This window comes from Portunus trituberculatus, chromosome 8 (genome assembly GCF_017591435.1).
Source record: "Portunus trituberculatus isolate SZX2019 chromosome 8, ASM1759143v1, whole genome shotgun sequence".
NCBI classification, from domain to species: domain Eukaryota; kingdom Metazoa; phylum Arthropoda; class Malacostraca; order Decapoda; family Portunidae; genus Portunus; species Portunus trituberculatus.
In genome coordinates, this window is record NC_059262.1 from 5,237,501 (window position 1) to 5,256,967 (window position 19,467).

Here is a 19,467-nt window from a genome sequence, read left to right on the forward strand (position 1 = left end):
GATATATACATACAAACACTAGCCTTATTCAGTACCCCCCCCTCTCTTTCTCTCTCTCTCTCTCATACGGTTAAAAAATGACAGTAATACGAATAAATGCAAATACAGTCATAGGAAATTGCACAACAATACGGAGGTTCACAGAGAGAGAGAGAGAGAGAGAGAGAGAGAGAGAGAGAGAGAGAGAGAGAGAGAGAGAGAGAGAGAGAGAGAGAGAGAAATAAAAAAGTACCTGTCTCTGGTTTCCTCATACAAGCACATAAATACCACTAAGTTCACTACAAGAGGTGCAAAAAAAAAAAAAAGGTCCTTTCTCTCAGACTTCCTACTCTTTCCTCTCTTTTCTTCTACTTTTTCCTCTTCTATTCCTGCTTTCCCTTTTCTATTTTTTCCTCTATTTGCTAATTGATTTTTCTTCTTTTTTGCTTTTCTTTCTATTCTCTATTTCCTTCTTTTCCTCATTTCTATTCCTGCTTTCCCTTTTCTTTTCCTTTTATTTGCTAACTGATTTATCTTTTCTTTTCTACTTTTCTATTCTCTAATTTGTTTCCTTCTTTTTCCTCTTTTCTATTCCTTCTCCTGCTTTTCCTTTTCTTCTTTCCTTCTTTTCTACTTTTTATTTTATTCTCTGTTCCCTTCTCTTTTCTACTTTTCCTTTTTTTTCTATTTTTCCTTCTATTTTCTAACTCATTTTTTTTCTCTTTTCCTTCTACTTTCCTCATCTCCTCTCTCTCTTCTTCAGTCACACAGATCTTTATTAACTCCACAACATCTATCCTTACTCCTCCTTCTCCTCCAAACTCCTCCTTCTTTCCCTCCTCTTCTCTCTCTCTCTCTTCCTCAGTCACACACACCCTTATTACCTTCACAAAATTTATCTTTGTTGATTTTATTGCTTTTTTTCCTCTTCCTCCTTCTCCTCCAACCTCCTCCTTCTTTTCCTCCTCTTCTCTCTACTTCACAAATCTTCCTCCTCTTCTCTAGTCACAGTTCCTTATTACCTCCCAAAATGTGAACTTTCTATTGATTTTATTGTATTTTTCCTCCTCCTCCTCCTCCAACCTCTTACTCCTTTCCCTCCTCTTCTTCAGTCACACATATCCCCTCTCTATCACAAAATACAGAGGTTATCAGGCTACAGAGTCACTAAGCATCACTCTAGAGTATTGGTGATGCCTTGGCATCTATCTACAGGTCCTTTGTTCTCCTGTCTGCTCTAGTCTTCAATGGGTAATGAAAGCTTTGTACTTTGTCTCAGTGAAGGTTAAAAGGAGGGAGTGTGTTTGAGTTTAGTTAAGAGATAGAAGCAGTTAGAAATGGTGTTAGTGGTAGTTGTAGTAGTAATCGCATTGAATGGTCAAGAGGAAAGGGTGTTTTTGAGTTTAGTTAAGTAGTGGTAGTGGTGCAGAAAAAAAATATAAGATAAGGAAAATTGGTTGCAAATCTATAAATGTGAATTGTAACCTCCATTATGGCAAGTTTCATATATAACAAATGGTTCTACTCAACCAAATAATGAGAGTATTTGACCAAGTACTCAGTTATAGGAGGAAATCAAGAATAAACAGGTAAACAAATAGATAAATAGGATAGACTAGACTTAACATCCATAGGAGTAACACATGAACAACAACAATAATAATAATAATAATAATAATAATAATAATAATAATAATAATAATAATAAAAATATCTTAGTAAACATCTGGATAAAATAACATCAATACACAAATCTTTTCAATAACAATAATACTTTTTTTAGGAAGATATACAACACACACACACGAATACAGTTTACACACCACAGACAGGAGAAACACTTAAGAACCTGGCTATTTCATCTCTGAGGGCTTGGAAAACAGTGTTGATTGAGGGCACAAGCATTTCTCACTTAAAACACTTGGATTTTGGATTGAGAAACATGGGTCGACTTGGTGTGTTGTGTGCTGACAAGGTGGAAAACAAGGGTAATGGAACACTCAAGGCAACACAGGATAACATGCAACACTTAATGGGATATTGACATGTGCGTCTCTTAAAAGTCTCCAACACATTGATATAAACTAGTTAAAAAACACACACACACACACAAAGAACTCCCACACAGATATATACAAGGAAAGCTTAAAAACACACAAAAACACACACACACACATAGATATATATACAAAAACACTTAAAAACACATAAGATACCAAAACCATTCACACAAACACACACACACACACACACACACTAAAGAAAAACATCCCCATACCACACCCAAAACCAACACAAAACACCCACAAACACCACAACAACACAAAACAAACAAGGGCATCCCAGCCGAGCACATCACCAAATTATTCTCTGTAGCTCGGTGCTGTCCTCCCACAGAAAAGTCTTACTAACAAACAGGTAGAGAGTGAGACAGTTAATGAGAAGAAAGTAGAGCGTCTCAGCCCACAGGAGCCACCAGCTGCGTGATATCGTCTGCAGCCGTGCCACCAGGAAGGGTATGATGAAGTATCGTGGTTCAAGCAGTCGTTGTGGCACTAGAGTCGCCATCACGCAGAAGAGATACAGCAAACGAAACACTAGACTGCGGCTTTGAATGAACGAGTGGACCATGAACCCGCCAAACATGTACACAGGGACCATGATGTACCGAGCAGCTGCGTACCTTCCATAAAACCGGTTCCATAGGTAAAAGGTGAGATGTCTATTGTCGGCTAATAGATAAGGATGTACTAGTGTGTTGGAATGCACTACCATGACGCCAGCCACCAGAACAGCGACACAGAGACCAGGACGACGCTGGCACACTCTCAGAAAGGGCTTGATGTGGTGAGGAACATGAGGCAGAGAGAAAATGATGAAGAACAGAGCAAAGTATCCCAGCTGAGGGAGATGGAGAGTCGCTTGGTGTGCTGAGCGATCTCCAACAACTATGCTTCCATTATACGTCACGAACACCAGAAATCCGAGGAGCACTAAGCCATACCCGAAGCACTCCACCACCACATCCGCCAGCACCTCCGCCAGACGGTATGGCTTGGTGGCTGTCTTCCGGAGCCTCTTCACCAGTGTCTGAAGGGAAAAGGTGAATGAAAGATGTGAAAAAGAGAATTATCGTGAGTGTGTGGAGCTAAATAGGGAGTGTTGAGTGTGACTGGCAGTGATGTGTGAAGTGAAAAGGAGAAAGAAAAGGGAAGGAGAGAAGGGTAATAAGTTGGAAGGAAGAGAAGGAGAAGATATGTAGAGTGTGTGGAGGTAAATAGGGTGTGTTCAGTGTGTGTAGAAGTGATGTTCAAAGTGAAAATTAAAAGAAAAGAAAGAGAAATGAAGGAAAAGAGGGGAATAGAATAAGCAGATGGAAAAGAAGGAAAAGATATGTAAAAGAGTGAGTTATTATGAGTGTGTTGAGTGTGAGTATAGAAATTATTGTCAAAATATCATCAAATAAAACTGTCAAAATATCACCAGTTCACAATGCACCAGGCCTCACCTTTGCATCATTCACAGTGTTGATAGGAGCCTTCAACATGCGTGCTCCAAGGACATCAGCAGCCTGGAGGACACACAGGAACCCCACCCAGATGATGTTTGTCTGGCGCATCATCACCGCCACCACCCCTGCAGAGTAAGAGTTTGAGGCTTAAATCCTTCAGTACTAGGATGCATTTAGCCATTTACATATTCATTCAGCTTACTGTTTGGTGATTTTATACAGCTTCGGAAACTCATGTGGGGATTAATAAGGCCTTTACCCCTCCTCCACCCCCAGAGCACCCACCCATGGCAGCAGCAGCAGTAGGGGCACGGTGGAAGTGCAGCAACATCATGACCAGCACCACCAGCGTTGCCAAGATGTCGGTGTAGTAAAGAAAGGTGAACCAGTACATCACCGGCAGCAGCGACAGGTTCACCCCCGCCAGGATCAGCTTCCACCCGTCCACCTGTGCTTGGAAGATGGTGAGGGGAGTTACTGTGGTGATGCTGGTGATGGTTTGTTTTCAGAAATGCTTTGCTCTCCCACCAAGACAATTTTCCAAGGCCACAGAGATGACTAGCAGGGTTTTCAAGAGTGTTTCTATAGTTAATAATGTAGAAATCTTGTCACTCTGCCTCTATAAACATAAAAACTTCTTTGAAAACGCTTTGCTCTTCCACCATGACAATTTTCCCAGACCACAGAGATGACTAGCAGAGTGTTTCTACAGTTAATAGTGTAAAAATCTTGTTACTGCCTCTAGAAATGTAAAAACACCTAAAAAACTTGTGTAAACTTAAATAAAACCCCTTTCAAATAGTGGAGATGAAGCGCAGAAGTCTTTGAGAATACAAGCCTGATAGTGTGAGTTAGCAATGGTGATAGTTAAATAGTGAGAGGTGAGTTAGTAATAGTTTTAATTTGGTGAGGTGTTAGTGATATTGATAGTATATTTGGTGAGGTGTGAATAATAGTGATAGTTCTAGCTTGGTGAGGTGTGAGTTAGCAGTAATAGTTAATTTGGTGAGATTCAAAGGAAGGAGGGGTGAAAGATATGACCAATGTGTAAGAGTGAAAATACAACAATAACAACAACAGCAACAACTACTATGCCTACAATAACAACTACTACTATTACTACAACTACAACAGATACTACTACTACTACAAGAACAACAACTATAACTACAACTACTACTACAACACCACCACCACCACAACACCAACAACAACCACAATTCCTCACCTTAGTACCATGGAGGAAGGTGAGAAGCTTGTGGAGTGAGGAGAGCATGAAGGCAGCGGCAACAAGATTGGTGACGCGGAGGGAGAAGACATCACACAGCTGGCGTCCCAACACCCACGACACTGGTCCATTCAGTCCGATGGAGAAGAGGTAGAGGCCCGGCAGTGTGGTGATCTTGGCGTCCCACTGGCAGGGTGTTACAGGGTGTTAGTGTTAGTGTTACTGTCGCTACAAAACACACTTCTCAATATTTCACACACAAGAGGACAGAAACACACACAGCACAAGACAGCAACATACACAAGAACACACACAAGACAGGATGGAAACACACATGAACACTCACAGCACAAGACAAGAACACACGTCACACAGAAACACACAGGACAGGAGCACTCACAGACAAGATAGCAACACACACGAGTATAGGAACACACAGAAACACACACAAGAGAACAGAAACACTCAAAAGAACACAAACATACAGAAGACAGAACAAGAACACACACGACAAGACAGACACACAGGAACACACAAAAGAGATCACAAACATACAGGAATACACAGAAACACACGGCAGGGCAAAGAATACACAGCAACACACGACAGGGCAAGAACACACACAAGAAATGACATGAACACAGCAACACACACAAGAGGACAGGAAAACACAGACACACAGCAACACACACGAGGACAGGAACACAGCAACTCACACAAGAGGACAAGAACACAGAAACATACACACCAACACACAGAAACAATCACAGGAACGAACACACAGACTCACTTCTCTAAACTTCCCAGCGCAGTATTTTTGAGCTTGGGGCACGTGGAAGGCCTCATCAATGAAGGGCGTGGGCTGCACCGTGTACACCGCCACCAGGAACACGTAGGACACGGCGGTGAAGGAGCCCACCACCAGCGGGAAGATGAAGGAAGGCTGCGGCGTCCCCATGGCTCCTGCTGATCTGAGTCTCGGTCTGGGTCTTCTTGTTGTCACTGGACCTTTAAAGAGACCACTGGGTTAGTAATATTTTGCTTTCCTGACTCTCTTTTCATGCTTTATTTTATTTATTTATTTATTTATGTAAGAGGAAAGTTGGCTAAGGATAGCATAACATTTCAAGAAAGGGCCACTTAGTTGTCAGTCCCCTTACAGGTCTGAGAGAGTTAGCCAAAGGAAAGGGATAAATGTCTTGAAATATTCTGTTTTCATATTGTTCATGTATTTATCTATTTATTTGTACTATTATTTTCTATTTTACCTCGCGCAATTATAGTAAACAAAATACAAGTCCCTGTTATCAGACACGTGGCGGTGCTGGGTGCAGTCTGAACAATGTGTCATAAACCAGAGAAGGACCAAGTTGCTGTGTTGAGGGACTCCAGCAAGACAGCAGCCCACACCCACACCACTATACACAATAAAAACATCCTAGAATCAGCAGTGCCTGTGTCCCGCTGCCACCACCTCCACTGTTCCCTCTGTGGCTGTGAATTGCGCAGGAGAGGGTCACGCGGGCAGTCACAGTAGCATAGAGAGAAGGTGTTCGGGCGTTCATGTGTGGCTACCTTATTTTAACCTGGATTTTTACTGAACAAGACAGCAACACGTGCCACGGCTGCCTGTGCGTGCTGGTGCAGGCTTGGTGCTTGTCTGAAGGTGCCTGGGAGGGCCGGGAGCTGCTCAGGAGGTCCAGGAAGGGTGTAATGTTGGTAAGTCTCCCACACACCACTTATTCATGACTTTGTGACAGGGAATGGCTGATTGTGTAGTAGTAGTAGTAGTAGTAGTAGCAGCAGTAGTAGTAGTAGTAGTAGTAGTAGCAGTAGTAGTAGTAGTAGTAGTAGTCCCGTGCACGCTGAAGAATGACCCATGCTCGTCTTTTTTAAACGTACACTTTCACGCCACGCTGCCCCAGACCCTGCCTCCCTTCTTCCCTGCCTCCCCTGTCACTTGCACACTAGCCTCCCTGCCACACACACTTCAGGATGTCAAACCACTTCACCTCATTACTGTATTATTTATTTTTCAGCTCACATACACAATTGGCCTTGGTGGTGGTAGTGTGGTGTGTTTGCCCAGCGTGGTAGCTCTGGCTGGGTGTCTGCGTTCATTCATTGTTTGTTCGCTAAAACAGAACCGCCATGTCTAATGCACCAATTATATTACATGAAAGTTGGCGTGTAGCTATGGAGTACCTCACCTCACCTGATCTACTAGGTGGGAAAGTTGGCATAAATAACACTGACAAACTGTGCTAGCTTCCATATCTATTTAGTGTTCTGGCAGGAGAGAGAGAGAGAGAGGGGCTTAGAAAACAGTTAGACGAAGAGGAGTCATGAAGTGTGTGTGTGTGTGTGTGTGTGTGTGTTGAGTTATGACTTGTCTTCTCACCATCCTTACTCCTCATCCTTACTAGCATCATCACCTTCACCCTTGGACTCACCACTAGCATCATCACCATCACCCTCACCACTAGCTTCATCACCATCACCATCACCCTCACCACTAGCTTCATCACCATCACCCTCACCACTAGCATCATCCTTATCACCCTCACTATCACCCTTAGACTCATTATTAGCACTTACATCATCACCAGTACTATCACCAGCACCACTATCATCACCACCATCACCAGAAGCACCCTCATCTTTAGCACTCTCGTCACCACCTTCAACATTTTCATCCTCACTATCGTCACTGGATTCTTTACACTGGCCCGGATGCTTCAGTGTTAGAGATTTATCCTCATTCTTGGCCATGTACAATTCACACACGTTCTCATAGCTCTTGCCGTCGTTACCACAGACAGGGGCGTGCCAGTTGCGACATGACTCACTGGAAACATGCATCCCGGTCTCTGCAGGAAAGAAAATGGGAGTGTTTCAGTGAGAGAGGTGGGGAAATGTTACGCGTTGATGAAAAACGGGGAGGCTTTTGGTGTGTGTTGTTTCCTCGTCTGTTTAAAGGGAAGGAGTGTAAACCGTGCATGTTTGTGAAAGACTATAGTAACATTTGTGGGTCTTCATAGTTTACTTTTTGCTTTCATCTGTAGAAGGAAAACTATCTAAAAACATGCAGATACGAAACACTAATGGTATTTTTTAGTCAATATAGCACTATTTTCATCATTTATAACTAAAACTAATGACGAGGGTGTTCAACGTACCAGTTTCCCCTTCGGCATTCACGCGGGAAAACAAGCACATCCCATTGTGAGCAAGTTGGAGGGCCTTGTTGTAGCAGAGTTTAGCCAGCTGGAGGGAGCAGTAGTTCCGGTACGTCCTGCCGTCACTGCCACACACGGGCCGGAATTCAGGGTGTTTGCTGCATATCAGGGGGCATTGTGGGTCTGTGGGAGAAGATATAGTGCTGTGGTATGTGTGTGTGGGCATTGTGGGTCTGTGGGAGAAGATATAGTGCTGTGGTATGTGTGTGTGTGTCAAGACGTTACTGGTGTCGTGTCGTGTTGTGTCTATGGCTCCTGTATAGTGAATCTCAATTATCGCATCTTGTTTTTTACGTATTTCCATGATTTTTAAGCTTTGAGGACAGACTGTAATGCTATAGAGTGATGGAGAAAAGGATTGAGGTACTGGTAGAGATGGTGACGTGTGACATTGAGTTGGTAATGCTTCCAGACTGTTTAAACACGTACCACAGCTGCCGTGGGACACAGCTACCACGGGTTGGTTGGTTGTGCATGCCGTGAGCGTCAATTCACAGACGCTGGGATAAGTCACGCCGTCACTGCCACACACAGGCTCAAACACCATGGGGCAGGTTATTGGGCAGGGTAGTGGTGGTGGTGGTGGTGCTAGGGGTGAAAGGTGGAAAGATCACACACACACACACACACACACACACACACACACACACACACACACACACACACACACACACACACACACACACACACACAGAGAGAGAGAGAGAGAGAGAGAGAGAGATATTAGTACTGTTTGATGTGGTCTCAGTCCTACCCGAAGATCGGTCTATGGGCTCTGAGCTCGCTCCGTAATGGGGAAGACTGGCTGGGTGACCAGCAGGCGACCAAGGTGAACACACACACACACACACACACACACACACTCTCTCTCTCTCTCTCTCTCTCTCTCTCTCTCTCTCTCTCTCTCTCTCTCTCTCTCTCTCTCTCTCTCTCTCTCTCTCTCTCCTTTTTCTCAATTGTTAAAGCTAATTGTCCGTATAACCTTCTTTTTCTTCAATTTGTCTCTATATTCCTTGCTAACTCTTTACACACACACACACACACACACACACACACACACACACACACACACACACACACACACACACACACACACACACACACTAGGTACGTACGAAGACAAGGGCCGTAGTTTTTGATGTACACTTCAATGTTTCGGCACAGCCTCGCCTCGTCCACCTTGCAAGGACTCTGATATTCTTTTCCATCAGTTCCACACACGGGCTTGCAGATGTTAGGACAGTCCATCTGGCAGGTTAATTCAAGATCTGCAGTGCGAGACAAAAGTGGCATGTTTAGAAACGGTTCCTCTCTCACCACGACCATTTTCAAAGACCACAGAGACGATTAGCAGAGTCGTAAAGAGTATTGGTGCTGTTGGTAATGCAGAAAACTTGTTAACATGTCGCTAAAGTTACAGAAACACTCTTAAAAACCCGTGTCACTTCTAGAGCCATTTGAAAACAGTGTAGGTGCACCGTGGAAATGTGTAACCCCTTTAGTACTGAGACACATTTTTACCTTGAGATTTGTGTATAACTAAACCATTTTATCGACATAGGAAAGGTCAATGGAGGCCAGAAGATTAATGGCCACAGTCTTTACTATTTTAAACCCCCACATGAGATTCTGAACCTGTATAAAATCACCAAATAGTCACCAGAATCAGTATGGAAACGCGTCAAGAATATGGGTCAAGAATATGGGTCCCTCACACACTCACTAGCAGGACTTGAGCACAACCCGAAGAATTGAGCATAGAGATCCTCCTGGTCCCCGCAAACCCTGTCGTTTTCCAGCTCACACATGTTGGCGTAGGTCTCCTCATTGCTGCCACAGACGGGGTGGTACTGCATGGGACACTCCAAGGGGCACAGCTCGGGGGGGGCAGCAGTGGTGAGGATTTCAATTATTGGTGGTGGTGCTGGTGGTTCGATAATGATGGTGATCCCTTTGGTTTGTTTTTTTGTTTCTGTGGTTAAATTGGGTTGAGAGAGAGAGAGAGAGAGAGAGAGAGAGAGAGAGAGAGAGAGAATATTAGTACTGTATTTATTAGTCGCTTCTTTGAGTTTTGAGAATAGTGAAGGATAGATTAGGTTAGGTTACGTTAGATTACATCATATGATTTTATCTTTACCTTACACACACACACACACACACACACACACACACACACACACACACACACACACACACACACACACACACAGGTAACACATTTCTTACCTGTAATCAACAAAAAATACAAACAAACACACATACAGACAGACAAACAGACAGAAAAACAAACAGTACACACACACACACACACACACACACACACACACACACACACACACACACACACACACACTAGGTATACGTACGATCACAAGGGCCATAGTGCTCGATATAAACATCCACGTTCTGACACAGCCTTGCATCGTCCACCTTGCAAGGACTTGGATAATCTTTTCCGTCAGTTCCACACACGGGCTTGTCGATGTCAGGACAGTCCAGCGGGCAGCAGCGTGTGTTCTCTAGAGTACGAGATAAGAGCGCCACATTCAGAAACACTTCCTCCTCTCACCGCGACCATTTCCAAAGACCACAGAGTTTCGAGTTCTAATATTGGTTCACTTGGTAATGCAGAAAACTTGTTAGCTTGTCGCGAGAATTACAGAAACTTCCTTCAAAACCCGTGACACTTCAACTGGAGCCTCTTGGAAATGAAGATGCCTTAGTGCCTCAGAATATGTGTATAGTGAAGTATATTCTAGCAGTATTCACTCTTATTTTCATCTATTTCTCCTATTTCCTTCTTTCTTTATTGTTTTTTTGTTTAAGTATGTTCTTTTCTTGTCTACCTCTCTTTGTTTCCTTCTAATTCTAATTTCCTACTATTCACTCGTACTTATTTTCATCTATTTCTTTTGTTTCCTTCTTTCTTTATTGCTTTTTTGTTTGTTTGTTTGTTTTTTTTTTGCTTATCTACCTCTCTTTGTAATTCTGCTTTATCTCTATTTTTATCTTTCTTTGCTAACTTTATCTTATTTATTCATTTTTTTATTTATTTATACCATATGGGCTTTTCACGGGCTCTTCACAGGCTAAAGGAGACATCGTATCTGAAAGTCCACTCGTTAGGGAACCGTTACCGCGAGTGAGGAAGCCCTATCTACACTCTGACTCAGCCCCCAAAGCACGTTCCACTGTTCCACGGCGGCTTTCTCACCCATTTCTCTGTTTCATTTCTTGATTAACATTTTTTTCCTATCGTTTTCTTCTCTTTTATACTAATTTTGTAACTTTCTCGTTCTTTCCTCTTTCTCTCTCTTTCTTCTTATCTTTCTAGTACTTTTTTTCACACTTATTCTTCTCTCGTTAACTACTACTAACTTCCTAACTCTCTTTCTCTCACCCATTTCTTTAGCTAACTCACACTAACTTTTTTTTTTTTTTTTTGCACCTTTCACTCTTTCTCCACTTTTTCTTCCTTACTTTCCATAACACACTCTAACTTTCGTCTAATCTTCCCTCCTCTCGTCTATTCTTTCCTTACATCCTGCTGCCAATGACCCTTTCACTCTCACACTTACACACACACACACTCATATTTTGAAACACTACTGCCCGCACCTCCTCTACTTTCAAAAGGCTCTAGTTGAAGTTACACTGATTTCTACATGCGTTTCCGTGATTCTAGAGCCAGATTAACAACATTTCCACACTATTAAGTGGCGAAACGCTCTTCAAAACCCGATTTCTGTGGCCTTTGATAGACAGACGTGGTGTGAGAGCAAAACCTTTCTGAAGACTCTCGTATACTCACCAACAGGATCCGTGCACGACCCGCAGGAATTCACGGAAAGATCCTTCAAGTTCCCACAAAATCTGTCCATCTCTAGGTCACACAGATTGGCGTAGGTCTGGCCGTTGCTGCCACAGATAGGGCGCCGGTGCTTAGACATCAGACACTTTAATTGGCAGTTCGCGTCGGGAGCATTAGGTTCTTCTGGTTGTGGTGGTGCTGGTGGGAGTGATGGTTCTTGTGGTGGTGATGGTGCTTGTGGTAGTGGTGGTAGTGGTGGTGCTGGTGGTAGTGGTTCAATAAATGTGTTGGTTGTTGGTGTTTTGGTGGCTAAGTTGGGTTTTTGAGGAGGGTAAGAAAGAGGGAAAAAATATTAGTTGTCTATGAGTTTTAAGAATAGTGAATGATATTATTAGGTGACTTTAGACTACAGCATATGATCTGACCTTACCTAACCTTACCTAACCTTACCGTACCGTACTTAACATTGCCTTACCTTACCCAACCTTGCCTTATCTTGCCTTCCCTTACCTTACCGTCCCTCACCTTGCATTCCTTACCTTACCTAGCCTAACGTAACCTAACAATCGCTCTTATGGAACAGAAAATGGGTAGTAGATGCCAATGCAGCGTTCATACTTACAGTCATCGGCCACCACCACCATCGCCACCACCGCCAGCACCGCCAGCAGAATCCCACACCTCATTTTCTTTCTTTCTGGTACCTTGGACAGAAAACGGGAAGAGATAAGTGCAAGGACACATTACGTACATTTACTAACCCACCTGTGTTTTTTTATTGCTATATTTATTTTTTAAGACTAGTAAGATTTAAACCGAGTCCTTTTTCCCTTCCTTCCTTAGCTCTCCATATCTCCTTCTCCCCTTTTTCTCATTTCTAGCAAGATGTGATGAGCTAATAAGTCTATACCATCAATACTAACCCTTCTCCCTTTTCCCCTTTCCCTTCCCTATCTCACTATCTCCCCTCTCTTGTTTCTCTCCCTATCTCTCACTTATCGCCCTCTCCCCGTGTTTCTCCCCTTTCCAGCATGTGGTGAACCAGTAAGCCCACACCTGTTAGTCTCTAGGATACGACTATATTTACGTGCATGTGTCCCCACTTCATCTCACCTTTGTCTCTCACCTCACCTCTGCCTCTCTAGCCACATAGAAGACCCCAAAGACCTTCCCTCTCTTATATCCTCCAGAGTTGTGCAAGAGACCACGTGTGTTCCGGCAGCGTGACGAAAGACAGGACATCTCGCTCACCTGCGCAGCGCCTCATTAGCACCTGGCCCCCTCACCCTTCTCTCCCTCCTCCCAGCCTCCTTTAAGGTATATTTGTGTGCTTTGGTATTACAATTGGTCTTACTGTAATAAGGCAAGAATATTCAGTAGTGTGTGTGTGTGTGTGTGTGTGTGTGTGTGTGTGTGGTGGGAATAGATGTCACTTCGTATGTTAGTTAGTGATTCAGTCAGTCACTCAGCCACCTAACCACTCATTCATTCAGTCAGTCAGTCAGTCAGTCAGTCAGTCAGTCAGTGTCAGTCAGTCAGTCAGTCAGTCAATCAGTCAGTCAGTCAGTCAGTCAGTCAGTCAGTCAGTCAGTCAGTCAGTCAGTGTGTCAGTCAGTCAGTCAGTCAGTCAGTCAGTGTGTCAGTCAGTGTAATCATTGCCTCACCTGTCCTGCTTTACCTGGCCAGTTACAACACACTTTCCCAGGAACATGACACACTAATGAGATACGTGTAGAGAGAGAGAGAGAGAGAGAGAGAGAGAGAGAGAGAGAGAGAGAGAGAGAGAGAGAAAGGAAGAAAGAAAAAAAATAAAGGAACAGAAAGAAAGAAGAAAAAAGAAAGAAAAAGAGCGGAGAGAGAGAGAGAGAGAGAGAGAGAAGAATGGATGACAAAAGAAAAGATGAAAGGAAGGAAGTAAAATAGTGAATAATAATGGAAAATAAACCTAGAGAGAGAGAGAGAGAGAGAGAGAGAGAGAGTATGCTAAATATCTCAAAAAATATTATATCTAATAAAAAAAAGAAAAAGAAGAAAAAAGTGAAATAATGATAAAGTAGATAAAATATATGAATTAAAAACAAAAAAATTTATTCTCTCTCTCTCTCTCTCTCTCTCTCTCTCTCTCTCTCTCTCTCTCTCTCTCTCTCTCTCTTTCATTTTCATTCCATTTTTTTCTATTTTTATTCTCATTCCATATTTTTTTTCATTTATTTTCCTATTTTTTCATTTTTTTTCATTTATTTTCCTATTTTTTCATTTTCCGTCATTTATTTTTCCTATTCCTTCATTTTTTGTCATTTATTTTCCCATTTTTCCATTTTTCTGTCATTTATATTTCCATTCTTTCATTTCTTTCATCACCATTCCTTCATTTCCTTCATTTCTTTCACTTATAATTCCACTCCTTCATTTCTTTCATATATATCCACTAATTTTAAGCATTCTCCACTGAGTAGGCAGAATGAAAGAAAAAAACACATTAATAGCCAGTAGCCATAGTTTTAATAGTCATAGGCTTACATAGGCATACACTCTACGACTCAAAGGTCCAAGTCGTACCCTCCAGCCACCAAGGGCACTCTCCCTCCTCCAGCAGTATATCATGGCACTTTGCACGCTCGAAGAAGCACCTGCTGGGGTACACCTCTCCTGTCTGGTCACACACGATCTCTTTGTGTACCGGGGGGCAGATCACAGGGCAGCCTATACCTCTGGATGAACCTTTGGAGAGAGAGAGACAGAGAGAGAGAGAGAGAGAGAGAGAGAGAGAGAGAGATTTTAAGGGTGTTTTTTTGTAGGAAAGAAAGGTTGATGAGTGATTGGGAAAGAGAGGGGAAAGAATGAGTGAGAGGAGAGGAGAGAGGGGAGAGGAAGGAAGGAAGGAAGGAAAGAGGGTGAGGGGTTGGGAGAAGGGAGAAAGTGAGGGTGGGTGAGAGGGAGAGGGAAGAGATGAGAGGTTAGGAGAAGGAAGAAGGGTAGTAAGAGAGAGAGAGAGAGAGAGAGAGAGAGAGAGAGAGAGAGAGAGAGAGAGAGAGAGAGAGAGAGAGAGGTTTAGTATTGTTAATGATATTTGTTGTTGCTGTTGTTGCTGTTGTTGTTGTTGTTGTTACTATTGTTAGTGGTTAAACTCACCAGTCATTTCTGTCTGTCATTTCCCCCACATGAGTTACCTCCATAAAACCACCAAATTCTTCACCATTTTAACCCCCCACATGAGTTACCTCTATAAAACTCCAGTCTTCACCATTTTAACCCCCCCACATGAGTTACTTCCATAAAACCACCAAATTCTTCACCATTTTAACCCCCCACATGAATTACCTCCATAAAACCACCAAATTCTTCACCATTTTAACCCCCCACATGAATTACCTCCATAAAACCACCAAATTCTTCACCATTTTAACACCCCCCCGTGAGTTACCTCCATAAAACCACCAAATTCTTCACCATTTTAACCCCCCACATGAGTTACCTCCATAAAACCACCAAATTCTTCACCATTTTAACCTCCCACATGAGTTACCTCCATAAAACCACCAAATTCTTCACCATTTTAACCCCCCACATGAGTTACCTCCATAAAACCACCAAATTCTTCACCATTTTAACCTGCTGGAGTACATCTTCCCCCCACATGAGTTACCTCCATAAGGAACCACCAAATTCTTCACCATTTTAACCCCCGTGAGTTACCTCCATAAAACCACCAAATTCTTCACCATTTTAACCCCCCACATGAGTTACTTCCATAAAACCACCAAATTCTTCACCATTTTAACCCCCCACCTGTCTCGCTCACCTGCCTCGCTCACCTGTCTCGCTCACCTGGCCCACTTCTAAACACGAATGTAATTAACGAAACTATAAGAAAAAATTGAAGTTGTTAATTATAGGAGAGGAAAGTCAGTTGTTTGATTACACTTGAAGAAAACGTGAACATTTACATTCATGCTTAAGAAATGTCTGTTTTTAGTCTCGATCTAAGAAAACGAGTCTTTTTTTTTCAGTCACTCATAGAAAAGAAAGAAAATGAAAAAGAATTTGTAGTCAAGGGAAAGTTAAGAAATTTTCATTTGTAAAAGAAATAAAAAAGTCAAAATTTTCACTTGTAATCAAATAAAAAAAGGTGAAATTTTCATTTGTAAAAAGAAATTAAGAAGTCAAAAATTTTCACTTCTAAAAAACAGAGAAGTGAAATTTTCACTTGTCAAAACAGAAAAGTCAAAATTTTCACTTGTAATCAAAGACAAAAAAGTCAGAATTTTCAGTTGTAAAAGAAATAAAAAGTCACAATTTTCACTTGTCAAAGATAAAAAGTCAAAATTTTCACTGACACCGAGAAAAAAAAAGGTAGAAATTTTCATCTCCACTTAAAGAAAAGTCAAATTTTTTTTTTCAGTCACACAAAGGAAAGTGAAACATTATGAAAAAGAAAAGAAATAAAGAAAATTAGATAAGTAAATAGAAGTAAAATAGATAAATAAACAAAATAAATAAAGAATAAGAAAAATAGATAATAAATAGAAGAAAAAATAGATAAAAAAAAAAAAAAAAGAAAAATCGATAAATAAATAGAAAATAAATGAAAAAATTGAAAAAATAAAATAGATAAATAGAAGAAAAAATTAATAAAAAAAGAAAAAAAAAGAAAAAAAGTAAGAAAAATATATAAAGAAAAGAAAGAAAATTGATATAAGGCATAAGCTTTGATAGATAGCAAATAAAATGTAAAGAAAACGCAAATAAAGCAATAATAAATCAAAGAAAACGGGAACAGAATAATAACTGCAGATAATGAAAAAGAAAACGGGAATAGAATAATAAAAAGCAATAATAAAAAAGAAAACGGGAATTGAATAAAAAAGAAAACGGGAATAGAATAATAAGAAGCAATATTAATAAAAGAAAACGGGAATAGAAAAAAAAGCAATAATAAAAAGAAAACGGGAATAAAATAAAAAAAAGAAAACGGGAAGTCGAAATAAATAAAGCAATAATAATAAAAGAAAACGGGAATAGAATAATAAAAACAGCAATAATAAAAAAAAAGAAAACGGGAATAGAAAAAGAAAACGGGAAGTCGAAATAAATAAAGCAATAATAATAAAAGAAAACGGGAATAGAATAATAAAAACAGCAATAAAAAAAAAAGAAAACGGGAATAGAAAAAGAAAACGGGAATAGAAAAAAAGCAATAATAAAAAAAGAAAACGGGAATTGAATAAAAAGAAAACGGAATAGAATAAAAACAACAATAATAAAAAAAAAAGAAAACGGGAATAGAATAAAAACAAGCAATAATAAAAAAAAGAAAACGGGAATAGAAAAAAGAAAACGGGAATAGAATAAAAACCAATAATAAAAAAAGAAAACGGGAATAAAATAAAAAAGAAAAGAAAACGGGAAGCCGAAATAACTAAAGCAATAATAACAAGCAAAAAGCGTAGCAATAGAAGAAAGGAAAGGAAAAAGCATCAATTAAAATGTAAAACTCGTATTTATTATTTATATATTTTGTTTATTGTTGAGCGAAGAAAGTGTTCCCTCGCAGCGGCCACTAAACGACAACATACACTCATTAGGTAACAAAGAAAACGGGCTAAAAAGAAAATGGATGCAGATTGAAGAAGAAAACGGGAAATTGTATTGAAAAGTTATGAAAAGGTGAGAAATATGAGAAAAAATGGAGAAAAAAGAAAATTTGTCAGAAGAAAATGGATATGCAAAGAAAACGGGTTAAAAGAAAATGGATGCAGATTGAAGAAGAAAACGGGAAATTGTATTGAAAAGTTATGAAAAGGTGAGAGAAATATGAGAAAAAAATTGAGAAAAAGAAAAAAAAGATTGAAAAAAAAGAAAATTTGTCAGAAGATAGAAGAAAATGGATATACAAAGAAAACGGGTTAAAGAAAATGGATACAGATTGAAGAAGAAAACGGGAAATTGTATTGAAAAGTTATGAAAAGGAGAGAAATATGAGAAAAAATTGGAGAAAAAGAAAATTTGTCAGAAGAAAATGGATATGCAAAGAAAACGGGTTAAAAGAAAATGGATGCAGATTGAAGAAGAAAACGGGAAAATGTATTGAAAAGTTATGAAAAGGTGAGAGAAATATGAGAAAAAATGAAAAAAAAAGAAAATTTGTCTGAAGAAAAGAAAATGGGATATGCAAAGAAAACGGGTTAAAGAAAATGGATACAGATTGAAGAAGAAAACGGGAAAAAAAGAAAATTTGTCAGAAGAAAAGAAAATGTGATATAAAGGATGGAGATGAAAAATGAAAAGAAATAGATAATGAAAGCAATAAAGAAAGATAGATAGAATAATTAATACATAAATAAGAAAAAGAAAACGAGAGATAGACAAGATAAAGAAAGAAAACGGAACATAAGATAAAGAAAATGGGTAGAAGGAAGAAAAAATAATAGTTTATAATGAAAGAAAACGGGAAAAAAAATAGATGAAAGGATAGAAAATAGAGAAATAAGAAAAAGAAAACGGGAAAATGGATAAAAATGAAGAAAAAACTGGAAAAAAAATGATAAAATAATAAAAATCACGAAGAAAAAAAAAATGCATCAACAAATCACCATTATCATTTTTTTTCGCTCACTTTTCGCCAAATTAAAAAAAAACGAAACATTCTGGGAAACAAGAGACACGTGAACTAAACATTTTGGCAAAGAATCCTACACTATCCCTCCCACAAACAATCCTTCGCTCGTAGCCTCACCTCTGAGCGAAACATTTTGGCACTTACCTGCAAAACATCTTAAAAATATCCCCCATCCTCATCTGAACGAAGCATTTTGGCACAGATATCTTCGTTTTCTTTTTCACTTTTCACAATTCTTCACTCCATTATCTTCGTTTTCTTTTTCACTTTTCACAATTCTTCATTTTTAACACCTGTGAGCGAAACATTCTGCATTTTGTTTACATTTTGAGCATAGAAAACGAGAAGAAAATGGAAAAAAATTACTATGCAAGCTTATGATAAAGGAGAGAGAGAGAGAGAGAGAGAGAGAGAGAGAGAGAGAGAGTAAAAATGTGGAGACGAGAGAGAGAGAGAGAGAGAGAGAGAGAGAGAGAGAGAGAGAGAGAGAAAGAGAGAGAAAGAAGGAGAGATGGAGAGAGAAAGAGAGAGAGAGAGAGAGAAAGAAGAGAGAGAGTAGAGAGAGAAGAAAGAGAGAGAGAGAGAGAGAGAGAGAGAGAGAGAGAGAGAGAGAGAGAGAGAGAGAATAGAAGGGAGATGGAGAGAAAGAGAGATAAAGAAAAGAATAATAAGAAAAGAACAGAGAGTCAGAAGAAGGAAGAAAATGAAGGAAAGGAAGAAGAGAAAGACGAAAATGGTGAAGAGATAAGAGGAAAGAAGGAAGAGAAGAGAATGAAGGAAAAAAGCGAGAATTATGAGAGGAAGAGATAAAAGAGAGAAAGAAGAGAAGGAAGAAAGTTAAAGGAAGACAAACAGACTCTCTCTCTCTCTCTCTCTCTCTCTCTCTCTCTCTCTCTCTCTCTCTCTCTCGTGGATAGAACAGGAAGAAAGAAAGAAAGACAATGAAGAAAGGAAGGATAGACAAGGAAGACAAACACACACACACACACACACACACACACACACACACACGAACAAACACGTGAAAAAGAAAGAAAACAAGAGAAAGAAGAAAAAAATGAAAGAAAAATATAGAGGACA

At 40.1% G+C, this 19,467-nt stretch overlaps 2 protein-coding genes across 2 annotated transcripts in view; both read right to left on the reverse strand.

Annotated features, from left to right (window-relative positions):
* LOC123501100 (putative Dol-P-Glc:Glc(2)Man(9)GlcNAc(2)-PP-Dol alpha-1,2-glucosyltransferase) overlaps positions 1-5,936 on the reverse strand; it is a 6,188-nt gene extending 252 nt beyond the window's left edge. Inside the window, exons 1-5 of the mRNA XM_045249686.1 lie at positions 5,509-5,936; positions 4,719-4,904; positions 3,776-3,938; positions 3,488-3,615; positions 1-3,069 (exon numbers count right to left, since the gene is read on the reverse strand). The exon at positions 1-3,069 is cut by the window's left edge and continues 252 nt beyond it. Of these exons, the coding sequence (XP_045105621.1) occupies positions 2,335-3,069; positions 3,488-3,615; positions 3,776-3,938; positions 4,719-4,904; positions 5,509-5,676 (1,380 nt within the window). The 5' untranslated portion in view covers positions 5,677-5,936 and the 3' untranslated portion in view covers positions 1-2,334. The remainder of the gene's footprint in view (positions 3,070-3,487; positions 3,616-3,775; positions 3,939-4,718; positions 4,905-5,508) is intronic.
* Positions 5,937-6,729: 793 nt separating this feature from the next.
* On the reverse strand, positions 6,730-12,472 carry LOC123501099 (serine protease inhibitor dipetalogastin-like). Its single transcript, XM_045249685.1, has 7 exons — positions 11,769-12,472; positions 10,324-10,476; positions 9,681-9,929; positions 9,073-9,225; positions 8,387-8,545; positions 7,898-8,080; positions 6,730-7,588 (listed from the first exon to the last, which is right to left on the reverse strand). Exons 1-7 carry the CDS (start codon positions 11,905-11,907, stop codon positions 7,125-7,127), a joined length of 1,500 nt encoding a protein of 499 aa, XP_045105620.1. The 5' UTR covers positions 11,908-12,472; the 3' UTR covers positions 6,730-7,124.
* Between the last annotated feature and the right edge of the window lie 6,995 nt (positions 12,473-19,467).